Source organism: Dunckerocampus dactyliophorus, chromosome 19 (assembly GCF_027744805.1).
Source record: "Dunckerocampus dactyliophorus isolate RoL2022-P2 chromosome 19, RoL_Ddac_1.1, whole genome shotgun sequence".
Taxonomy (NCBI): domain Eukaryota; kingdom Metazoa; phylum Chordata; class Actinopteri; order Syngnathiformes; family Syngnathidae; genus Dunckerocampus; species Dunckerocampus dactyliophorus.
In genome coordinates, this window is record NC_072837.1 from 17,015,845 (window position 1) to 17,041,221 (window position 25,377).

Sequence of the window (25,377 nt, forward strand, 5' to 3'; positions counted from 1 at the left end):
TTAAAATAGACTCAAAAAAAAGATTGGACTGCACCGGAGGGATCTGGAGGAAACGGGAGGCGGGCCATCAATCAGAAACCAAACCATTTCGGAAACTCTAGAAAATATTTACACAATCATGATGGAAAAATAAAGTCAAAATACATAGTTTGTGTGTGACAATGTATTTTTTCTGTGGTTACATTTGATAAGACGCTGCCGAATTAATACAGCAGCCCCGTGCTCTGGCTCAAGACGTGGCTGGGGGCGCATGTCGTTATCTGGGGGTGCTAGGTGCGCAATAGACACACCACGTTTCATTGCGATGTTATTCTGATGATCCTGCACACCTGCAAGAACAGAGAGGGACGCCTGAAGCCTGAAGCAGGACATCAAATATTCGTCGCTTTCAGTAAATAAATCTAATGGTCCCTTTACATTCTCTCTCTGCGCAGCGCACGTCCAGCCAGCCTTTTTTTATGAATTGGGATTTGAATATATATTTATCCATGGAGTATATTTTAGTTGTTTTGATGATAAATAATTGTTGGGATATTTTATTTGCACTACATTTTTGGGGATCAGGTTGCAAAATCCATCATGAGGGCGATTGTGCATTAAAAGTGCAAGCTTTGCTTGTGCGTAAGAGTCCTCCTGAGCGTTCGTAGAATTTCTTCTTAGATTTAAGAACTGTGAGTTAAGAACATGTTTCGTGAATGCCAAAAATCTTCGTAAGAAGGCTTTAAGAACACATTTGTGCGTAAGAACGTTTCGTGAATGAGGCCCACTGTCTTCTTGTGTTTCTTCGTGGAATAGTGTGTGGAAATGTGTGTGTGGTCCCTTGAATGAATGGTGGATGTGGTCATCCAGGCCGGAGGCGGCGGCAGAGAGCGGATGGGGGCGTTCATGGTCACCCATGCCAGAGGTGGCGGTAGTGAGCCAAGGTGCTCTCCTTGTCTGCAACAGCAGGAGCGGCTCATCCGCCCCAGTGTCGAGCGAATGTGTTGAGTGTTCGATAGAGTCCGCCGGTGTGGCTCCATGATAACTTGACATCGCATCGGCGGCTACACCTTCAACATTTTCACCACAAAAAGGGAGTAATCGGCTGTTTATCGTTATCGCGGCGCCGGACTGCTCCACAATGGCTCTGTACGAGTACGTGACCCAGGAGCAGCTTGCGGGCTTCGACAAATACAAGGTGTGTGACTTAGCCTCGCAAGCTAGCCGCTATCCGTGTATGTGTATGTGAGCGTTCACAATCTGCACGTCATTTTTTTTAAATCAAGACGACGAATTAAAGTCATACCGGACATTATTGTACTTTTGAAAAATAACAAAACATAGTTTGAGGTCATACGCGGACTGAAAGTTACTATCTACTTAGCCACCAATGTATGTAATGATTACATCCACGAACCATCGTCGTTTATTGTGTGTGTGTTTTCTTTTTGGAGCTGAAGGTTCGTTTGTTTGAGTTTTATTTTGCAGGCGTGTCCCGGAAGTGCAATTTCGTATGTCATGTTTCGCCTGACTTGTTGGTCCAAATGCTAACAGTTAGCTCGTCTTTTGACTATGTGTCATATCTTTTTAGACTTTCTTTCTACTGTTAGACTATTTCGACGCTCAAGACAATGTTGTCCCTGCCATACAAAACGTTCAACTGCTGGAAAAGCTTTAAAATGGAATGTTTGTTGTGCAGGCACACCCCGAGAAGTAAATGGGGTGTGCACCTGACAGCAACATTAACACACAATCTTGTTATTGAATGCTTTTAGAACCTTACGTTATTATTGTGTTTTATTGCCTGCACCATCGAGAAACCCTTGAAAATTGCAGGTAATGTTTTTAACATGTATTTACCAGTCAAACTCTTATTTGCATTCAAGCAAATCTACATGCGCCCTAAGCATGATTTATTTGGCTAGTATGTGCACTCAACACAAGGATGGGGCGTTCAGGTTTGAATAGTGTTAACAAGGTCATGGACTTAGAAGATGCACATGGTTAGTTTGCAACACGACATGCAGGCTGAGAGGGAAGTGTGTCTAATAAAAGTCATACAAGAAGTACGTTCTTTTTTTAAAAATGTGCTATATTAAGGCATAAGGCAGCAGTTTGATGCTGAAGGTGTGATCACATGATGGCTGTACTGATAATAGTGTGATAGTAGTGTGGTTTGTCATTCTTCCGCTTTGCATGATTAGCATAGTGCCAGCACGCTTCAGGTTTGTCTAGTAGTGAATAGGAAAATAATTGCTGTCACACGCCACCGTGTTAGTCTCGGTTGACTGAGCTTGGTAAGGCAGTTAACACATGTGCTGACTGTCATGTGTTTGTGTCTGCAGTACAGTGCCGTGGACTCCAATCCGCTGTCCGTCTACATTATGCACCCTTTCTGGAACTTTGTGGTTAAGGTGAGAACTGTACGGTGGCCAACGGGCGCAAACGTGTCCAACACTCCAAACACAGAAAAGAATGAAAAACCAAAAACACATGCAACTGGAAATCTCCACTTCAACATTTTGTGCCGTTAAAGTGATCTTTAGTCATTATTTGACCTTATTATGATCATTTTAAGACTCAAGGTCATCTGATGGTGTTTCTCTTTCTCTAGTTTCTACCAAGGTGGTTGGCTCCAAACCTCATAACCTTCACAGGCTTCATGTTCCTCGTGGTGAACTTCCTCATGTTGGCCTTCTATGACTTTGACTTCAGTGCCTCAGGTACGCTTCAGCAGCAGTAACACCACACCAGCTCACACGATCCGTTGAAAAGACACTCCCTATAGTCAACTTTACACTCCTATTATACATTGGTTACATTGCTAATGCACATGCTACGGGATCACTGCTAGCATAGCAAGCTGCCGAACTAACTAGATAACCTACAGTTTGTTTATTCTATACTCAAAGGAAAAGTGCACTGTAAAAACACATCTTTCTCTTTTCTGTGTATTCTAAAGATATAAAAAAAGAGGCAGGAAATTAATGCACGTAATGTGCAGCACTTTGGTCAACCCTGGCCTGACTTTGCTTGAATATGCATTTTGTCGGTTTCAGTTTCGACCTCAGTCTCTACAGGTAACGTGAGATGCAACTCCAAAGATGTAACCTCACACGACGGTGCACTGGACCGTAAAGGCTGTGAATGGTTGTCTTTTTTAAAAATTATCATTTCTATAGTTTCTTGTATATTATACTCCGTTCAAAGGGCGCGGGCAGATTTCAGATCTACAATTGCAATGAAAATGAGTGTTGCAACTAGGGATGCCCCGATCCACATTCTTCTGATTGGATCTGATTTTTTTCTATAGTCTTGCTGATCCGATCTGGTACCGTTTTATTTATTTATTTATTTTTAATAATAAGCTTTTGTTACAAACATTAATTTGTGGAATTGAATATGGTTATGAAAATAGCTCTTAAAGCATTAAAAGTAATGCAACCAAAGTATTGCTGTACTTTTTTTGTTGTTGTTGTTAACACAGCAGACCAACAATATTGTTTGGCTTTTGTAAGAAACCTCTGTGAGTCAGCTCCCTAACCCAATAAAAGATCAAATTGGAAAAAATGGACGTGCAAAATACTTTTAGGGTGGGACTAATCATTTGATGCGGTGATAGACCAATTTGTAGTGTGATTTAGAATATGTGACAACAAACTGTCTTCAGTGCAATAGGTATTTATTGACGGTCCCTAGTATAAACAACCAGCGGTCAGAGCAGCACTGCCCGTACGAGCAGTGGCGGAGCCAGAAATGTTTCATTGGGGTTCCCAGGTGAGACCATTACTCACATGGGGGTGACAATAAGTTGACACCTGACATGTCTAGATGGCCAGTGAGGTGGTCAAAGAGTGATCAAGCGATCACGTGGCCACCACGTACAGTAGCTCCCCGCACAATGACACAGCAGTACGGGCACAACGAGGGGGAACCACGGTACACCGCGGACATGTCTGCATGGCGCTGTTGCGTTTGCTTCTTCTTGCGGGTGGCGGGAGTCGAGTGGCGACCAGCTTTGAGGCGCATTACCACACCTGCCATGTTGGAGTGTGGCTCAGAGTTACGAACGTGATATGGTAACCGGATTGGCCCGATCTCGTGGCAGATATGGCCGATATTATTCGATCTTCAAAATACAGCAGATCGGCAGTTGATCCCAATCCCGAACATCGGATCGGGACATCCCTAGTTGCAACGCATGCTACAATTGTCCCCTTCTCTCTTTAATTACCTCTGTTTGCACGCTACAAACAAAGCTAACAAGCTAAATGGTCAAGGATCTATAAAAGCAGTTAACGTCTGTTGAATGAGGGCAAAGTGTCCCTGAACACATCAGTGATGTTATGGAGCATTGTTAAAATGTGTTGAAGTGTGCATGATAGGACGTTATACGGATTCCTGCAGACACGCTATCACTTACAGTAGACTTTGTTGTTTGAAGACAGCAGTCATTTGTTGTCATTGCTGTACATACAGTCTGAGTACACAAATTCTACAACCCTGCAAATTGTGGATTTTTGGTCACAGAAATCACTTTCCAAAATGTTTCCTCCCTGAAAATACGATGTGTTTTCCGCAGAAAACACATCACACTCAAATATGTGATAATACAGGTGAAATGTACAGCCATTTTTACATGTTTTACAGTATTGAACTTCTATGTGTTCATCTTATTATTGTTAGTGGTGAGTTGCTGAGTGCTTGTGTTTCACAAGTGTGTGGGGCATATTGAAGAGCTGAATCTAATTCAATGATTACAACTACAGATGCACGATACCTTTTTTTATTTTTTTTAAACCGATACCAATAACTTTCTCCTTAGCAAGACCAATATGGTCCAGACAACTTTTTTTTTTTATATCTGCTTTTTTAAAATTTTAGATTGAAGTGTTATTTGTGCACACCTGGAGGTAAGAAGGACCGGGAACAAATTAGGATTTGACCAACTGTACCTGTTGATTTGTCCTAATCAGATATCATGACATTACTACTACCACATCACTACTATCAGGAGAACCAGAGTATGGTTGTATAGTCAAATTAAGGGAAAGAGTGAGTCTCCCTTCAGCTATTCAGCGTCTTTGTCACAGTACGTGGAGGCGGGGGCTAGCTACGTAGTGACTGAATACACTGAGTGCTAGCTCGCAGTTAGCAAGCAAATGCTAATATAAATGAAAGCACAAAAGCGATAGTTTCTAAGCCGAATGCCACAGTTCCAGTGTGGTTGTGCTGTGGGGCATTCGTCCCGGCGGTTGGAGCTTGCTGGGGCGTTTGATCGGCTAAGTGAATGTATAGTGCCGGGCGGCGCGAGCTCACGATACCCAGGGTATGTGACGTGGTGACGCCATGCGATTCGTAAGTGCTATAGTAGGCATCTTCTGTGCCTCACAGAGATACACTACACTTTAATACCATCTCGTGGCTCAAATGTGACATGACACAGTGATCACTGAGTGATAAACTTAATGATAATATGGTCTAAAAAAGGTGGAAATGATCGATTATCGTCGATAATTTATAGCACAATTATCGACCAGCAAAATTTGTTATCGTGACAGGCCTCGTGATAAGATTTTTTTTTGTCTGCTCGATGGGGTTAACGTCACAGATAGGAGGGGGGTAATCTCGCCTCATTGGAGCGTTTCTTAAAAATGATCGATTATCAGGGCTAGTTTTAATGTTATCGCATTTATCGGTATGATGTCATAATTCCCTCATATCGGCCCAATCCAATAATAATCAGTCCGATAATGATCATGCACCCTAATTATTAATCATAATTATTAATATAACACTTTATTGCAAATGTTGATCCAAAATCAGAGGAGATGTGAAGGTCAAGCCAGCAGGAGGGTTTGAGGATGGACGGGGAGTGAACCATGTGTTATGTGCATGTGTTTGTCATTGGCTGGTGGTCCTGGAAGGTAATCCCTGCAAAAAGCAGAATCTGCTGTCCTAAAAGGCAAAAGGTGCTTGGCAACATGAATGTGAATGTTGCAGCTGACCCAATATTTATCTTCTCGCTGTGGTAGATGTTTTGTGCTGCTCGGCAGGCAGACGGGTCAGGAATGTAGCAAGATGATCAAACGTGTGATTAAAATTTCAACATTTGTGTTGCAGCCGCTGGCCATCAGCACGTGCCTAGCTGGGTGTGGGTCACTGCAGGGATCTTCAACTTCTTGGCCTACACGCTCGGTGAGGAGCGTAACATGTTGTCATGTACTCTGACATGAGCTGGCCCCTACGTGACGCCGCCTCTTTGTGTCGCACAGATGGCGTGGACGGCAAACAGGCACGCCGCACCAACTCCTCCACACCACTGGGGGAGCTGTTTGACCACGGGCTGGACAGCTGGGCATGCATCTTCTTCGTGGCCACGGTTTACTCCATATTTGGGCGCGGGGAGAGCGGTGTGGGCGTAGACACGCTCTACTACATCCTGTGGGTGGTGCTGTTCTCCTTCATCCTGTCACACTGGGAGAAATACAACACAGGAATCTTGTTTCTGCCTTGGGGATATGACATCAGCCAAGTGGTACGCACGCACACACACACACACACACACACTGTTGCCATGTGAATGCCTGCCAACACATCCCATCTCCTTCCAGACCATCTCCCTGGTCTACGTGGTCACCTCCGTGGTCGGTGTCGAAACATGGTACCAGCCGGTCCTGTTCCACTTCCTGTACAGAGACCTTTTCACCTTCATGATCATTGGTGAGCTTTGATGGCAAAATACATCACATGTAGCACTTTAGCGCTTTAAGTCACCCATCTCCTCATTTTCAGCCTGTTCCTTCACTGTGACCTTACCCATGAGCCTCTACAACGTCCTCAGGTACCATTTTCACCTGTCGCCAATTAGCATGTAGCTGTAGCACTAACAATGTCATCTTGCTTATGTACGCATGTATTGATTATGTTAGCATGTATCTGTGGCACCAGTAATGTAATTTCACTCATGTTAGCATATACAGTAGTTGCTACACTAATGTAATTTTGCTTAATTTGACATGTAGCTATAGCACTAAAAATAAAATGTTGCTTATGTTAGCATGTTACGGTAGCACTAATAATGTCATTTTGACTGTCACCATGTGGCTGTAGTACTAACGTAATTTTGCTCAAGTTAGCATGTAGCTGTAGCACTAATGTAATTTTGTTTATGTTAGCATGTAGCTGTAGCACTAATGTAATTTGCTTATGTTAGCATGTAGCTGTAACACTGATCATGTAATTTAGTTATGTCAGCATGTAGCCGTAGCATTGATAAGGTCATTTAGTTGCTGTAGCAGTAACAATGTAATTGTGCTTGAGTTAGCATGTAGCTGTAGCAGCAGTGTGACGTTGTGGTCTGTGTGTGTTCAGGGCTCATCGCAGTAACTCCCTGAAGCACAGCAGCTTGTATGAAGCTCTGCTGCCTTTCCTCTCGCCCACACTCCTCTTCCTCCTGTCCACCACGTGGGTGCTGTTTTCTCCATCCAACATCCTGGAGCTGCAGCCCAGGGTCTTCTACCTCATGGTGGGGACGGCCTTCGCCAATGTCACGGTGGGTGTCCACCTCCAAGTCCAACAATTAGAGGAAAAGCTGCATCTAAGTGTGTGTGTGTGTGTCGCAGTGCAAGCTGATTGTGTGTCAGATGAGTAACACGCGTTGCCAAGCGTTCAGCTGGCCGCTGCTGCTGCCCATGGCCGCCGTGGTGGCGCTCGCCCTGTCCGGCTTGGCGTCCAACGAGGTGCTGCTATTGCACCTGTGGACGGCCGCTGTTGTTGCAGCGCACGTACACTACGGCGTATCAGTGGTGAGATTTTTGTCTGTTTTCAAAGTGAAATGCGTGGTGGGCTACGTTGTGGTGGTCTGTGACCGTGCATCCCACCTTCCTGTTCCATCTGAAGGTCCAGCAGCTCAGCGGCCACTTTGGCATCTCAGCCTTCTCTCTGAAGAAGCCCAGCAGTGACTGACAGGAGGAGGAACGAATCGGCCTGAAAGGGGCAGAGGTTTAGACTCCTCCCCCTTTCTCTCTGCTCAGTGACGCGTCACTCTCGTCACCACGGAAACCGCATCCTCTCCATCTGTGGAGGACCAAGTGGAACTACACTGTGCCCCACCCACCCTCACACACACACACACACACACACCTCTCGTTTCTGTGATTGGGCGAGCTCAGGGGCTCTGGCTTCCTTCATTGGACAATTGGTGCACATTGTTGAGCCAATGAGGTGCAAGTGTTTCCTAGGGAAATTACACACACACACACACACACACACATGCGCGCACACACGCAGATGATATTAAGAATGTATAAAACGCCACATTTAAATGAAATGTAATTTTTGTGTTGGGAAAGCAGACATGACTAATGGATCTAATGATTATTCCCTCTACGGTGTTTTCTCCAACCTGGGCAAACCTTGACCAACGTGACCTCTGACATTTTTCAGCTTTCCCCCACACCCCCTCCCCCTACGAGGTGTCGTGTCTTCATGCTGATTCGTCCAATTTCTTTGTTGTTGTTTACATGTTCTGTTGCCAAGGCGATTGCGTTTTAATGAAGAGTGCGTCCAAAAGCCGTACGACGGAGCGGATTCACTCTGAGGGGAACAAGCCGACGCACGGGACACAACGCCAGCACTCTGTCGCTGTCACGCGTCTTATCTCCTTTTTTTTTTTATTTGACATTTTTGTAATTTTGTCACTTTAACACAAAATATTTTCGTCGCCGGCGAGTGATTGTGTGCCCTCTGCTGGCCCATATGTGAACGGATGGAAATCTATGTTTTGTGGTGCAGAGCAGCTAGTAATGTCTGCATGCGTTTCAAGCACATAAACAGGAGAGGGCGCTGTCCGGGGGTGTACGTGTGGGCTACATCAATCATCTTTACGTTAACTTCAGCGTCTCACCTCCTCTGCTCACATGGTGGGTCAGAACCGGGCCTTTTGTCCTGGTTTTGCTTGGAGCCATACAGGAAAGCAGACCAAGAAAAGATGAACAAAAAGTTAATTAGCACACAGACTTTGTTGAGATGATGAAAATAAACAACTTTATGATCAACCGTGTAAAAAAGGTAAAAGTAAACTTTGCGTATGTGTGCTTTTATTGTGAAGACGGAAACGGTAAAAGGAAATACTTTTCTATAGCAACGGTGAAGAAAGTTAGGACCAAAAAGGCTCAAAATGTGTATTGAAACGAGCAGGTTGGTTTTCCCAAGACGAGATCAGGCAGACACGCTTTTCTGTCATTTTAAATCTTTTAAATTAGAGCATGCTGGACTCCTGCTCACGTCAACAGGTCGTGATGAAAACCAGGAAGTGTCTAAGTGCTGCGTACTCCTTCCCGAGTGGATCAGATGTGATTTATGTGTTTGCATCTAACTGGTCCGGGCTTGTGTCAATCGAGGGCGCACGGCTGTGGTAAGGTGGCCTCACCCCCACCCTCGCAAAGAAAGGCGGGCAAGCTTGTCTCGCCGAAGGTGAAAGCGAAACCAATGCAAGCATAGAATAACTAAGAATGCTTTATCTAATACTATCAACTCTTACAGTATCTAAATGTATTGTTTCTTCTGCACACTTGGCCTTCAGCTCTAACGTTGGTCATTGGAGCCACGGGTGGTTCATCATCTGTCGCATTTCAACCAAGCCGCAATGATGCTCCACGTGCTCTAACGCATTACGTCCAGCAGGTGGCAGCACTTGGTCTGGAACGGCACGGCACATTAAAAACATAAAAACTGAGAATAAAGGATATTAAATGAGCAAATTGACTCTATGTCAAAGGATTTTTAGCGATACAAAAGATTCCTTCATAGTGTGACTGAAAATAGGCAAGATGTTAAAGTGGCAAACAAAAAATGTTGGCTGAACTAAAATGTAGAGATTTGTTTGCCTATAAAAGATTAGATGAATGAAAGGGGAAGCAAGTTCATCAGCTCATATGAACAAGACAGGCTTAAAGGAAATTTAAAAATTTTGCCCATCATCCACAATCCTTATGTAAGACATGACACACGTCTCTCTTCTGTGTGTTCTAAAGACATAAAAAGAGGCGGCTAATAATGCACATAATGGGACGAACCTATAAAGCCTTCTGAAAAAACTGCCAAAAAGCCCCAACAATGCTCCATTTTCATAACATGACCTGCATATTAACCAAGCTACAGTGACATTATTATTGTTATTAACATTGTTACGCCCAAGAACTACGTTACTGTTGTATGGACACCTCGCCACACCACACCGGCTAGCTACCAGCCGGCTAGCGACTAGCTTCACCACACACTCGCTCACAATGCCTCAGGCCACTAGCGAAAGGTAACGCTACATATTGGAGCTGCTGATGCTGTGTTTTTGTTTTTTAGTTTGGAAAAGCTAATGCTAGGTGTAGCGTACCTTTCTATGTTGTTATATGACACCAATGCACCCAGGAAGGAAGTTCCCAAAATACTGTAATTATTCCATGTTAGAAAACCATAAAACCTTGTTGGAGCTTTTTGGAGGTGTTTTAATAGCGGCCTTTCTAGGAGGAAAAGATGTGTCCCATTACGTGCATTGATTAGCTGCCTCTTTTTACCTGTTTTTACATCTTTAGAACACAAAAGAGAAAGGCGTGTGTTGATGTCTCACATAAGGATTGTGGATGATAGGAAACGTTCCAAAAACGCACTTTTCCTTTAACCACAAACACTATTCTAAAGTGGTCACTAGGTGGCAGTAACGTTACATTGATGAGATAATGGCCACCACAGGACGTACACTTTTAATGCTAAGTGTGAGCCTGTACAGTATTATGTATTATTCATGTTTAAAGGGATAGATTGAATTTTTTGACATGAAGTTGTATGACAACCCCATCAGCATTGTAGTCCAATAACAGCGACTTACCCCCCACTTGGTCTCCTAAGTCCAGTTCTGGTCAGATTTCTGTGATGAAGAACGTAGTTCCGCTTAGTTCCTGGGGACATTAAAGTAATAAATGAATTAAAACAATATGCGTTGAAAAGAGTAATACATCACAAAAAAAAATCAGACCTCACAGATCGCTCGCCGTTATATTTGTCTCCTGCCGTCTCCCTGCGGACTGTCGCCTGTGCGTTCTTGCGTATGAGGCGAAGATGCTTGCATCTTCGTCCGCTGTGGAACACACGTAAACAAGAGGGCCGCGGCGCTCTGTGACCGCCGTAAAACAGATGGATGGATGACGTAGAGCAGTGGTTCCCAAACTTTTCAGTCGCGTACCCCTTCAGACATTTAACTTGAAGCCATGTACCCCCCACTGCTGCACACTTAAACGCATAAAGCATTTTTAATTTTCATGAAATAGAAATATTAAGCATGATTAATTGGTTAATTCATTTTTATAGTAAGCAAGTAATTCTCGTTCAAAGTTTTACATGAGCACTGATGAATAGATAAGATGTGAATTTCCCTTGGAAATGAATAAATTATCTAAGTATTGGTCCAACATATCAGCTGGGATAGGCTCCAGCATACCCCCACGACCCTAATGAGGATAAGCGGCATAGAAAATGGATGGATGGATGGATGGATGGATGGATGGTCCTACACATCATTTATTCCAGCCAGATGTTGGGATCCTTCTGTTCCAGTGGGTTGAACTTGAGCTTCACTTTTGTCCACTTGCAATGGCTATGATTTCAGTGTGCATGTTAATTTGCTACCAAAATGGAAGGGAAAGTTGAACAAACATGATAAAGCAGTATCCAAAGCGCAAAAATACATCCAAGCAGCGATAAAGCTTCATTTTCCGGGGAATCTCCACGCTCTCATGCTGACAGCACGTACACTGACAGCTTTTCACAGTGCGGGGATTGGAACACCAATATAAATTAAACCTTGAAGATTAAACACTCTTAATACACAACGGAATTATCAAATTGATTTACTTTTTCATACAACTCACAATGAAGAACCTCGTGCCGCGTTTCCTTCCTTCTTTCCGCTATGACCATGCGCTCTGTGCTATGAGGCATTCAGGTGCGCTCGTAATTGCGAATGTTAGGCGCTAATTGTTTTTCATTTTTATTCAGTACCCCCATGACAATTGGCGTACGGCTAGGGGTACGTGTACCCCACTTGGGCAACGTAGGACGTAGAGTTCACATGCGTAGTACAACTTGGCTTGCCTAACACATGATTACCGAAAAAAGGCCGACCGGATGTAGACGCAATCTGCACATGCGTAGAACCGATCCATAGTGGCAGTCACTATGGAAGGCCAGGAGGAGAAGCAGCAAAGAGGTATGAAACAATGTCTTCACCTTCAAGGAAACTCATAAACACAAGTCACACGTTTAGGAATACTAAAATGTTTTTAACTCTGGTACACCAGCAGATGGCGTAGTAGATCTATCTTCCGTGTTGATTGATGCTTCTTGCCCACATGAGATTAAATCAGGTTATTCAATCAACGTTTTTCAATTGACTTTTATTATTTAGTAGGGGTGTCACCAGACACCCAACTCACGAGATGAGACGATGCATGAGATCAGGCCCACGAGAGCAAGACGAGATTTTAACATGAACTTTAAGAAAAGTACAGTAAAAAAATATGACTGGACCAACAAACTTTTATTTACCTGCTTCGCAAAACAAGGCAGGTGTGTTTTGAAATGGTTATTGGCCCACAAATTGATGCTAAATGATATTTTTGCCAACATTTTTGGAGACCAAACGAACAAATAGGGGCCTAACGATTCGTTTTAATAACGATTTGATTCGTATCATGATTTGTGGTTGACGATACGAGTCAAGGATGACGTTGGTTCATTTAGAACGATACGATCCGAATCGATGCAGTAACTTTTTAGCCAAATATTCAACCAGCGTGGCTGTGAAGTAAATACCTGGATACTCGACAGTGCAGGTGACGTTTTTTAGATTCCCGTTGTTTGTTTTGTAAGGGAATCAGGTGTAAATGAATAATGGATATAAACAAACAAGTAAACAACAATTAATCGCAAATGCTTTCACATTTTATTTGAATGAAGTGCATCCAACATCTCTTCAGGTTGAACAAACGGGAGGTTTCCCTGCTACTTCAGGGAAACCTGCGTTGTGTGAAATCCCATGGCGCCTTAGGGGGTGGTTGGAGACATTTGTCGTGTTGCCGTGGTATTTTACTTGACCTTTACATAATCTTACAAACACTTATTTACAACACCTCCCTCTTTACCAAAGCCAAAGTGTTTCCACAAACTGGGCCGCAATGGCGGCTTAATTATTTCTTTGCTCTGCCGTCCGCCATGCTACGTTTTGTTGTCTGCTGGCGCTGACGTCACAGACAGGCAGACTCAATCGAGTAACGTGTAACGTCTTTATCATTAAAAGTGCTAAAAAAAAACCCAAAACACGTCCATATAAAACCTGCCGTGCTTAAATCCAATGCTTTATTTCCTAGTATCAATGCAATCGATCGATTACCTTTTAAACGATGTTGGATCGATACATGCCATCCGGAATGGATGGCAGATCGATGGAGTTGGATCATAGGAATATAAATCAATGCATCGATATAGTAGATTAATCGTTACACCCCTAATAATAAATCATAATAAATATGTCATTTTTCACACTTGTAAAGCTGTGGAATTGTCGCTTGTGAAATGTGATTGTGTATATTGTGTATTTTGTGTATTTTGTGTATTTTCTCACATTTCTCACAATAAATGATTACGTGTTTTGGCCCAATTCGAAGACCTCGTTAGCTGCACCCACGCCAGAGCATCACAATTGCGAGGGGCGGTGAAGGGGTCAAAAAGGCGTTGTGACCTTCTCCCCACGAATTAGCCGCTGCAGATGTTCATCGGATCACACAGAACAGCCGCGGGCTCAGGTTGCTGCACGCCAGGACATCATTTTGTGTGCCGCTGACCCTCTTTGACCTAACACCGTCACGCCAAGTCAGCCAAGATGGCCTCCTGGAGCTAGCTTGACCCCTACGCCCCCCTCACCCCCCACCGCACCTCAATTATGGATGAGCGTCATTAGAAAGCAGACACGCTCTGCAGTAACATCATCCACTTTATTGAAGGAGCGCCACACCTGCAGTCATGTGACCACACGCTCACTGGCCACTTGATTAGGTACACATCTACGAGCTGAAGCTTGCTGATAAGTAACTCACTCAGTCACATGTCCATGCACACCTTTTAAAACCTTTTTCTTCTATTTTTCCAATCTTATTTTAGCAATAATACAATTTTTCCCTCATAAAATCATTTTTTTCTCATTTTATTCTGGCTTTAATCTTCTAATGACATTTTCTTTCTGTAAATTCAAACCTTGTTCTCCTTACATCAATCCTTGCACTGGATCGGATGACTACATTGTCATAATCTTAAAGGGGACCTATTATGCTTTTGCTCTTTCCTGACCTATAAATGTTGTTACAATGTTGTATTCTGGTGTTAAACGATGCCAACACGTCAGATAATGACGTTTGCACATGTGGAAGTGAGACCTGAAAGCAGTTTTGGACGGCTCTGCACGCTGTGTTTTACAGTTTTTTTTAAACATCGAGTTCCACCGACGTCAACGCAACCCAGACTTCCTTATATGGGCATGCCCAGCACCCCCGCCCTGTTAGCACATCGAGCAATGGCTCCCAGGGAATGTTTGTTGGGGTGTGCCTGAAGAGGCAAGCATCAGGAAGAAGTGGTCGGAGTTGCTGATTCTCGGCCAGCGAGAGAAAAATATGCTCATCATCGTTAACGGCATTTCACACGGGACTGTTTAGTGAACATGGGCCAATACGAAGCCGGACCATCCGCTTCTTGCTGAAGTCCGACGCCTTTCCAACGTTACTTGGTCGTGTTGAAGAGTCAGAAGAGCGAGCCGTAAGTAAGAATTCATCAGTGTCCTAACTGGGTTTATTTTGAGCAAGTAATCGGACAAAAGGGGTTCGGCGGCTGTCCCGAAGTCCTCGGGAGCGCTTGGGAGTGTGACCAATCACAGCGGAGTGGGATCGGCGGGAGGAGGGCCGGGGGTGGAGTAAATTACACAGACCGTTTGGGCGGGAGGCAGGAAACACCGCAGGAAGAGGTGCTGAGTCTGGAAGATCTAGGAAGCTTTCTGTGCGGGTTATGGTGCGTAGCTGCTCTATATAGAACTCAATGAAAAAGGCCCGAAAATTAGTACAATAGGCCCCTTTGAAGATTATTTTGTCATAAAATGTTATTTTAGTAATAACTAATTGTTTGGTTGTATTATGACAACTTTATTCTTATAATCACAAATTTTGTCTAAAAAAAAAGAAGACATTTTGTTGGTAATATTTGACTTTCCCCCCTCCTACTATTATAAATTTGTTGCTGTAAAATACATTTTTTTGGTATTTTTCTGACTTTATTTTACAAATGTTTCCTCATCAAATAAAATAATTCCAGTATTTTCCAAACTTTATGTAATAAAATTCCATCCATTCATTTTCTATGTCGCTTATCTTCACTAGGGTCTGGGAGGTATGCTGGAGCCTATCCCAGCTGACTTCGGGCAAGAAGCGGGGTACACCCTGGACTGGTCGCCAGCCAATCACAGGGCACATATAGACAAACAACCATTCACACTCACATTCATACCTATGGACAATACGGGAGTGGCCAATTAACCTCACCTGCATGTTTTTGGAATTTGAGAGGAAGCCGGAGTACCCGGAGAAAACCCCCCCACACACGGGGAGAACATGCCAACTCCACACAGAGATGCCCAAACGGAGATTCCAACCCAGGTCTTCCCGATGTCCTGCCATGCTAACCACTAAGCCACCGTGCAGCTGTAATCACCTTTTTTTGCAAATGCGTTTACGTTTTTTTTATATTTCTATTTGATATTTTGCATTCTTGCAACTTTATTTTCTGAATGTAGAATTAAGATGCTATTTTTGTAATAATATTTTTTCTTATAGTGTACATTTTAAAATAATATTTCTACATTTTCCCCCTCCTAATATTATGATTTATGCCTGTAAAATGATGACTTTATTCTTGTAATATCACAACTTTTCTCATAAAAAACACTTTATTTTGATAATACAGTGACTTTATTTTATTTCATCATTAACAATAGACGTTCTTACGACTAACTTGTAATATTACCATTTTTGAATGATGAAAATCATGACGTTTGTGTTAAAAAAGTCATTTTTTGTTGGCGTGACATGCAGTAAAAACCTGGAAAAGATTCGCAAAAAGGACATGAAAAATGTTTGTTTGTGACCTTGACATGCCCTGCAGGAGGACCCACGTTGATGGTTCCATGCTACGAGTGCATGATAAGCTGCCTCATGTATAATGGACTGCTTTTCCACTTGTAGTAGAGTATGTACAGTACATGCACATGCAGAGTACCTTGTGAAGCCTTCTTTAGCCACAAGTGTGTGTTTGAGAGGTAACTGGAGTGTGCGAGGCTGGCGGGGGGCGGAGGTGAGTATCTGGTAGCATGTTGAATTATTGAGGAGGAGGAGGAAGGTCACGGCCAACAATGCGGCGTTAAGGCTTGAAAGAGACGAGAGGGCGCACGTGCGAGTGGAAAATGGAGATTGTGTGGTGGTTTCATAATGACGAGTCATCCAAGCCAAACAAACACCACAAATAGCAAATCCATTTTATTCCAAGCAACAAGTCATTTTATGTTGGGAATATTACAAAAGCAATTATCTGGCGTAGTCTTGTTGACAAAAGTAGGAAAACAGCTTTTATTGACATAAATAATGTTATATAATAAATTATATACAAGTTTGGCTAGAATTATACATATGTATATATGTATGTGTGTGTATATATACATACTGTATATATTAGTAGGGATGTCCCACAATATCGTCCCACCGCATATGTATGTGTGTATATATATATATATATATACTGTATTAGTAGGGATGTTTGATAATATCGTCCCACAGCATATGTATGTGTGTATATATATATATATATATATATATATATATATATATATACTGTATTAGTAGGGATGTTTGATAATATCGTCCCACAGCATATGTATGTGTGTATATATATAGATATATATATATATATATATATATACTGTATTAGTAAGGATGTTTGATAATATCGTCCCACCGCATATGATGAAGTCATCAAACCATCTCTCAAGTGTGTGTAAACAACTGTGGGTGGCTAGTTGCTTATCCTCACTAGTAGGAATGTAACAATTCCCGGAAGTAAGAGACGGTCAAATCTGACACTGTGTGTGCGCGCGCTAGGAGAGTCCGTTTGGACGTTTGTGAAAATGTTGCTTTATCATGTGATATTGGGTGTATTTTCATTCGTATACATGTTTATCAGGTAGATTACTTCTTCCTCTTCAATTGTGATTTATACAGAGTGTTGGACCACCTCGACTCATACGAGTGCTTCAAATGCTGTTGCTGCCGATTCCAATGCCGATCATCCATGAGTGAAATTGGCCGATACCAATATTAATCACATTAAGTGTACATTTTTAAATGTATTATCGGTTATGTGATATGAAAAAAGGAAACATAAAATCACCTTCATTTAGACAAAAACATATTTGACTTACTTTTTGAAGAGAACATACTGTACTGTAGAGATACTGTACGTATATCACTGGTGGAACATCCAGAGGATGAGACGTCTTCTTTAAGAGACTTTGGATGTGAGAGCACATACTTGGATGGCGTTCTAGCAGGACTTCCAGGTATCAGCAGCAGGGTTCCAAGTGAGAGAGCAGTCGGCAAACCCGGCGCTGGCCAAGGATGGTCATCTGGTTCCATGAATTCAATAATTTCTTGGATGATTAGCTTAGCCTTCTGACTGTCACGCACATACGGGTGAGTGTTTTCCAGCATTTTGGTGATATCAGCTGCCGTTTGACTCATGATCACATCGTGAGCCTCCATTCTCCTCACCATACTCCGTCAAGTGTTTGTTCTTCAAATGCCGTATTAAATTCAAGCTTTTTAACGTGCTACTTGGCGTTGAAAAGCATTTATCATGTGCTTTTTCACAAAAACTGGCCAATTTTTATTGGTGGCTGATCGATTGGAGTATCCCTACTATATATACATATAAATAGATATTAGAGGTGAACAATATCTTTACCAATTCTGATAACTTTCTGCTTCTCAAGATCGATATGGTACCAATGACCAATAACATTTTTATATCCACTTTTTTAAAGTGTAGTTTGTGCACACCTGTTAGTAAGAAGGACTGGAACAAATTAGGATTTGACCAAGTGTACCTGTTGATTTGTCCTAATGAAATATCATGACATTACTACTACCACATCACTACTATCAGGAGAACCAGAGCATAGAGCGGAGGGAGCCACCTGCTGTGGCCCAGCAAGGTGCACTGTATTCGGGCACACGCTCCGAGCAGCTTGTGTGACACCACGGAGGTCTCTGGAAAACACTTTTGCACTTTTCAAACATCACGGTGCTGGCGTTTCAGGTGATGATAAGGTTTTTTGTGTGCTCGATGTTTTTTTTCCCATCATTGCGGAGCCTTTGGTACAACTAGCATGTGAAATGTCTTCCTCGGAAAGTGAGTGCTTGTTTCCAAGTGAGCTCAGGGGAAGTTACGACAGGCCGTTAACGTCACAGGCAGGAGAAAAAAAGGAGTGCTTGATTATCTCACCAGCACAGTACGGGTAATCTCGCCTCATAGGAGCCCTTTTTTAAATTATCGGTTGTCGGAGCTATTTTTCATGATATCGGCTTTATCGGTATGACATCATAATTCCCTCATATCACCACCCTAATTATCGTGCACCCCTAATATGTATATACTGTATGTATATATTATATTTGGCATTAGAGCTTATAAATGCTGGTGATAACAATATTTACTGCATGGGAGGCTCATTTTAGCAGATTGACTAAAATGTATGGAATGAAAGGTATTGCCTTGTAATACCATTTTATTCCTAGGGAGGCGCCAGTGAGTCAGGATCATCGTGAAGATGTCACCGCAGTAAACGTAGTTAGCATCGCTAAGGAAGTACAGTAACTCGCCCCCTGCTGACTTCGCGTGTAAACGTGGAAACCTTCAGTTTGGTTGAGAGTTCTAATAATTCAGAATAATAGTTAGCATCATTTTCTAGCCTGCTGTAAACTCACCTTTTGTTGGTATTGTAACTATTTTCCACGCGTCCCTTCTAGTCTTTGTCCCCACGAGGACGGCGACGTGATGGTTAGCATCGCTACGTGTGTGTCAGTAGTTCACGCTGTGCAGCTTCCTGTCCGTCTTCCTCTGCAGCGCGGCAGGAAGTAGCGGCAGATTGACGTCCGTTACCCGTCGGCGTGGGGTAGAGCGTAATTGGCCAGAGTTCCTCTTGGACCCAACCGTTGCCGCCGTCCTCCCTGCTGGCTCCCCCCGCTGTCCCCTCACCACCAGAGGGTGCCTCTCCGAGGGAAGGGTTTTGGAGCCGTTCACCTGGAGTCCAGTGGAGCCAGAGACCCACACCACCTTCCTGCCATGACCTTCTTTCAGCCCTTGATGGCGGAGGCGGGGCAGCGTGGTGGGCGGGGCTCTCCGTGCGTGGTCGTCCAGGTGCATTCTGGGAGGAGCGCCGCTTTTCTCCAACGTGTTCAACCTGAGGAGGCCCTGGGCCGCATGGTGGCCTCCACCACCGTCTGAATACGTTGTCCGGAGATGCTGCGTTTGTTGGACAGCTCCTGAGGTGCCGCTGTCTCCAAATGGCTCAGCAGGTAAGGGGGCGGAGTCACAGAGGTGCGATACAGAAGTTTTAGGAGGAGAAAGATGGATGACTTCCTTGTCTGGCAGAACAAGATGGGACAAACACATATCAGCATCATCAGGTCTGTTTTATGCAAAGGTGACTTGTTACTGATGCTAACAGTAAAACCTGAGGAAAATCTATCGACTCCTCACTTGTTTGCTCCACTTTTGAGAAAAGAGGCACTCAAATGCTCGCTTCTGAAGTAGCAGCGTGAAAAAAAAAAACTCCTTCAGGCTTCGCTACACATCTTACAATGATGCATGGAGCTCTGCTAATTATTATTAGGCTAACCTAGCATGATGCTGCTGTTAAAGTGTAATGTTATCAGTGTGTAGTCGTTCAAAACTCCCAAGTTTTTTACTGAATCGGGACTCGCGGGCACAGAACTCCGTATATTTATAAACATGAGTATTAATAAGGGGTGCGTGCACTTTTTCAGCATGCAACTTACAAGTCGACATGATCGATGTATAAAAGCGGTGAAACTACTCTACTGAATACTAATGATTAGTATTTCATAGTCGTGTAACGAATCATCTACTACATCGATGTATCGATTTACTGTATATTCATTCCTACTGTATGATCCAACTCCTTCAATCTGTGTTCAGCAAGCTGCCATTCCAGACGACATATATCGATATAACATCGATTAAAAGGTAATCAATCGGTTGCATCGGTACTAGGAAATAAAGCATTGGATTTAAGCATGACAGGTTTTATATGGACGTGTGTTTTTCTAGCACTTTTAAAGATAAAGACGTTAGACGTTACTTGATTCAGTCTGCCTGTCTGTGACGCCATCGTTACGCGCCAGCAGACAACAAAACGTAGCATGGCGGACGGCAGAGGAGAAGAATAATTAAGCCACCAATGCGGTCCAGTGTGTGGAAACACTTTGGCTTTTGTAAAGAGGGAGATGTTCTAAATAAGCGTTCGCTGTTTGCAGGATAAAGTAGAGGCCAAAGGTTTGGAGACACCTTCTCATTCACTGCGTTTTCCTTATTTTCATGACTATTTACGTTGTAGATTCTCAAAACTATCAATGAACGCATGTGGAATTATGTACTTAAAAAAGTGTGAAATAACACTAAATATGTCTTATGTTTTAGGCATATTTTATACATATACACACACCAGGTAAACATAGTCATATACAGGTATACACAGTGTGTGTATATGTCTGTCTTATGTTTTAGACATATTTTATGTCATATAGTTTATTTTTGATAGCGCTGCAACCCTTTGGTGTTCTCTCAATGACGCCTCACAGGTGTGCCTCGTCAGGGTTACTTAGTGGAATTTCTTGCCTTATTAATGAGCTTGGGATCGTGGGGTTGTGTTGTGTGTGTCCAACCGTTTGGCCTGTACTGTATGTAAAGCTCAAGTAAAACACCACAAATCTCTCCGACCACCTACTAAGGCGCCATGAGATTTCACACAACGCTGCCCGTCCAGGGACCTCTCGTTCCCTACAGTGTGGTTGAAAATCCGGAGTCCTGTGAAATGACTCAAAGATTGGAGCCACGGTACCAGATACCGAGCCGACCGCTCTTCCCAGAGAAGGTCATCCTTGCATTGCAGGAAAGTACTAAGAATGATGTGAAGCTGTCGCTGAAGGAGGAGCGATAACGACGGATGGCTGGACGTCACGCTCAAATCAAGGGTATGTGACGATTACCTCTCATCACATGGATATTAATATTGTCTTATTTTTATGGTGAAAAACAAAAGCAGAAGTAGCAGGTAAACTGTTGAATGTTGGTAGCATTAATTGTACCTGGATTGAAAATGTATTGAATGTTGAAAATGACAGCAGAAAAGGTTAACCTGTTAATTCAACCTGAAGTGTTGGTTGCACTTTATTCAAATCAAATGTGAACACATTTGCCATTAATTGTTGTTTACCTGTTTGTTTATATCTGATTCCCTTACTAGGAATCTAGCAAACCTCACCTGTACTGTCCAGTATCCAGGTATTTATCGATTCGGATCATATCGTTCCAAATGAACCAATATCGTCCTTGAATCGTATCGGCAACCACGAATCATGATAGGAATTGAATCGTTATTAAAAGGAATTGTTACACCCCTAGTATTTCACATTCACACTTTCAAACGATTGCAGGTAATCAAAATAGTTGATATCATTCACAATTCAATTCAATCTGGCAATGGAGATGATCACACGTAATTCCTCAATAGCGGTGTACATAGCGGTGTAGTAATACGGGCTTCATTAGACACACACTTCATTTGTTACGTCCAGTTTGCATTTGAAAGAGTGAATCAGGAGGGGAGCTTAATGTTAGCTGACTGATTATCATATGACAAAGAGAAGTTTATGCGATGCGTGATTGACCATTAGCTTGCAGTCGACGTAATGGGCACCCCTGCTTTAACAGCATTGGTATAAATGTATCAACCTTGTGGAAAAAGCAACACATCTGCTCGTTGCCTCAAATCAACTCTCCTTTCCACTGCTCGCTTGCTAACGCCAAGCCGAGGACTCAAAGAACCCGAGCGCTCGCAAACATCTACTCACTAGTCACTCGCCAACGCCGGCATGAGGGTGCTGACAAGCGAATCGTGAACCTGACGTGGACTCACGAGTTTAATGAGTCGGGTAGGTGGACTTGCTGCATCATGTGTGAGTTTCTTGGTGACGTGGACGACACATTGAATGCCGAATCATACGTGGACGTCACCGCCATATTGGATGAGGCAAGAGAGAAAGGGGAAGACTCCCGATTCATAACACCGCATTTCAGAAAAAGAACATCACAGCAACCATAAAATATGGTGGTGGTAGTGTGATGGTCCGGGGCTGTTTTGCTGTTTCAGGACCTGGAAGACTTGCTGTGATAAATGGAACCATGAATTCTGCTGGCTAGCAAAAAATCCTGAATATATGTCAGTTTACCTGGTGTGTATATATGTCTAAGTTTACCTGGTGTGTATATACAGTATGTCTATGTTTACCTGGTGTGTATATACAGTATGTCTATGTTTACCTGGTGTGTATATATGTCTATGTTTACCTGGTGTGTATATACAGTATGTCTATGTTTACCTGGTGTGTATATACAGTATGTCTATGTTTACCTGGTGTGTATATATATGTCTATGTTTACCTGGTGTGTATATACAGTATGTCTATGTTTACCTGGTGTGTTTAGTATGTCTATGTTTACCTGGTGTGTATATACAGTATGTCTATGTTTACCTGGTGTGTATATATGTCTATGTTTACCTGGTGTGTATATACAGTATGTCTATGTTTACCTGGTGTGTATATATGTCTATGTTTACCTGGTGTGTATATACAGTATGTCTATGTTTACCAGGTGTGTATATACAGTATGTCTATGTTTACCTGGTGTGTATATACAGTATGTCTATGTTTACCTGGTGTGTATATATGTCTATGTTTACCTGGTGTGTATATACAGTATGTCTATGTTTACCAGGTGTGTATATACAGTATGTCTATGTTTACCAGGTGTGTATATATGTCTATGTTTACCTGGTGTGTATATACAGTATGTCTATGTTTACCTGGTGTGTTTAGTATGTCTATGAGAGTCTCCCTGTGGGTTTTTTTGAGTATGCACACCGTTACACCCAAATTGAGTAAACTGAGCATCCATTTCACTTTTGAGAGTGAATCATAAAAAGTGGAGCGAGTAAAAGTGGACTCTTTGGAGACAAAGCAGCTCATTAGCATTAAAGCTGCAGACACACAAAAGTACTTGGAAACTGGCTAACACACTTCCAGCACACTTCTTTCAAATGATTTCAAAAACTAATATTGGACCTTGAATGTTGTGTTACCGTCAGGAAGCAGAGCCTCTCTGGTGACCAAGATGGCGGCCGTCTCCTCGTCAGTGGCTTCCCGGGAGGCGGCGCAGAGGAGAGGAGGAAGAGAGGGAGACGGGCGACGATTGTCATCATCTTCTCGTTCATCCTCATCGTGCGGACGCTCTGGTCTCGTCCTTACGCGCCGGCTCTCCGCCACTTGGCGAGCCTTGGGGCGTCTGATTGGCGGCTTGGAGCTGTCACTCTAAAAGGAGGAGGCGCATGAGGGTGTTTTTTATACACCACACCTTCACTGGTGCGTCTGCTGACCTGGTGGATCTTCACCCCTGCCAGGCTCCTCTTTTGTTTGGCCAGCAACAGGTGATAGGACGCCATGATGGCGGAGGGCCGGTTGGTCGTCAGCGTGTGCGTGGTTTCCGAGCGCGAGTAGCCCAGCTCATCCGTCATGTACGCCAGCACGGACGCGTCCAGATCCTCCTCGCGCAACCTGTGAACCAAGATGAAGCAGTCTCGTGTAAATGTTACTGACAAGACCGAGCAGTTCAGAAATCTAACTTGCAAACTGTTTGAAGTTGACACAGATGTTATCTCAGCTCGTTAATTAAGGGTGATTGTATCTGCCAGCAACTCAAGCAGTGGACTGTTCAGATAAATAAATATAATCAGGATCCTATCATATGATATCGGTGGCCTAGTGGTGAGCATGTTGCCCACACATTCAGGAGTTTGAACATCTCTGTGTGGAGTTTGCATGTTCTCCCCGTGTGTGTGTGTGTGTGTGTGTGTGTGTGTGTGTGTGTTTTCTCTGGGTAATCCATCTTCCTTCTACATCCTAAAACATGAATGCTAGGCTAATTGATGGCTGTAAATTGTCCACAGGTGTGAATGATTGTTTGTATACAGTACATATATAATATATAATATATAATATATAATATATATAATGAATGTTTCTTTATATGTGTCCTGCGATTGGCTGGCAACCACTTCAGGGTGAGCCTCGCCTCTTGCCCAAAGTCAGCTGGGATAGGCTCCAGCATACCCAGCAACTCTATGAGGACAAGGACTTGCAAAAATGGATGGACGGATAATGGAATAAATATTAATAATGCAATAATGAATACTATTCATATTATTGTGAAAACGATTCTGTTCCCTAGTGGGGCATGACAAAAAGAATTGAGAACCACTGCTTTACGTATTCATGTTAGCATCATATTGAAAGTCCCATTTTCACAATAGTTGTTTCACTGTTTTACTTTTTCTTTGGCTTTTTGCTCTCTTTGGATGCCACCAGAGAAGGCTGTTCGCGATGGTGAGGAAGAAAAGTGTGATGATAACCACAGAACATCTCTGCCCTGGCTGCTCAGTACAACAGTGGCTATCACTGAGGCAAACGTCATGTTTTGAGATACAAAGTATGCTAAAAGTGGTCCTCACTGAGGCAAACGTCATGTTTTGAGATACAAAGTGTGCTAAAACTGGCCATCACTGAGGCAAATGTTATGTTTTGAGATACAAAGTGTGCTAAAAGTGGCCCTCACTGAGGCAAATGTTATGTTTTGAGATACAAAGTGTGCTAAAAGTGGCCCTCACTGAGGCAAACGTCATGTTTTGAGATACAAAGTGTGCTAAAACTGGCCATCACTGAGGCAAATGTTATGTTTTGAGATACAAAGTGTGCTAAACGTGGCCCTCATTGAGGCAAATGTTATGTTTTGAGATACAAAGTGTGCTAAAAGTGGCCCTCGCTGAGGCAAATGTTATGTTTTGAGATACAAAGTGTGCCTTGCTGATGTAAGAGTAGAAAATGTGACAGTGATGGTATT

At 43.0% G+C, this 25,377-nt stretch overlaps 2 protein-coding genes across 6 annotated transcripts in view; one reads left to right on the forward strand and one right to left on the reverse strand.

Annotated features, from left to right (window-relative positions):
* The first annotated feature begins 932 nt into the window (after nt 1–932).
* On the forward strand, nt 933–10,513 carry selenoi (selenoprotein I). Its single transcript, XM_054762645.1, has 10 exons — nt 933–1,177; nt 2,325–2,393; nt 2,594–2,702; nt 6,103–6,177; nt 6,255–6,517; nt 6,594–6,702; nt 6,775–6,823; nt 7,354–7,534; nt 7,605–7,787; nt 7,882–10,513. Exons 1-10 carry the CDS (start codon nt 1,121–1,123, stop codon nt 7,987–7,989), a joined length of 1,203 nt encoding a protein of 400 aa, XP_054618620.1. The 5' UTR covers nt 933–1,120; the 3' UTR covers nt 7,990–10,513.
* A 7,906-nt stretch (nt 10,514–18,419) lies between these two features.
* The window catches only part of LOC129171903 (hormonally up-regulated neu tumor-associated kinase), a 140,708-nt gene continuing 133,750 nt past the window's right edge, over nt 18,420–25,377 (reverse strand). For all 5 annotated transcript variants that reach the window (XM_054760997.1, XM_054760998.1, XM_054760999.1 and 2 more), the window contains 3 exons: nt 23,858–24,035; nt 23,564–23,792; nt 18,420–19,766 (listed from right to left, as the gene is read on the reverse strand). In XM_054760997.1, the coding sequence (XP_054616972.1) occupies nt 19,201–19,766; nt 23,564–23,792; nt 23,858–24,035 (973 nt within the window). In that variant the 3' untranslated portion in view covers nt 18,420–19,200. The remainder of the gene's footprint in view (nt 19,767–23,563; nt 23,793–23,857; nt 24,036–25,377) is intronic.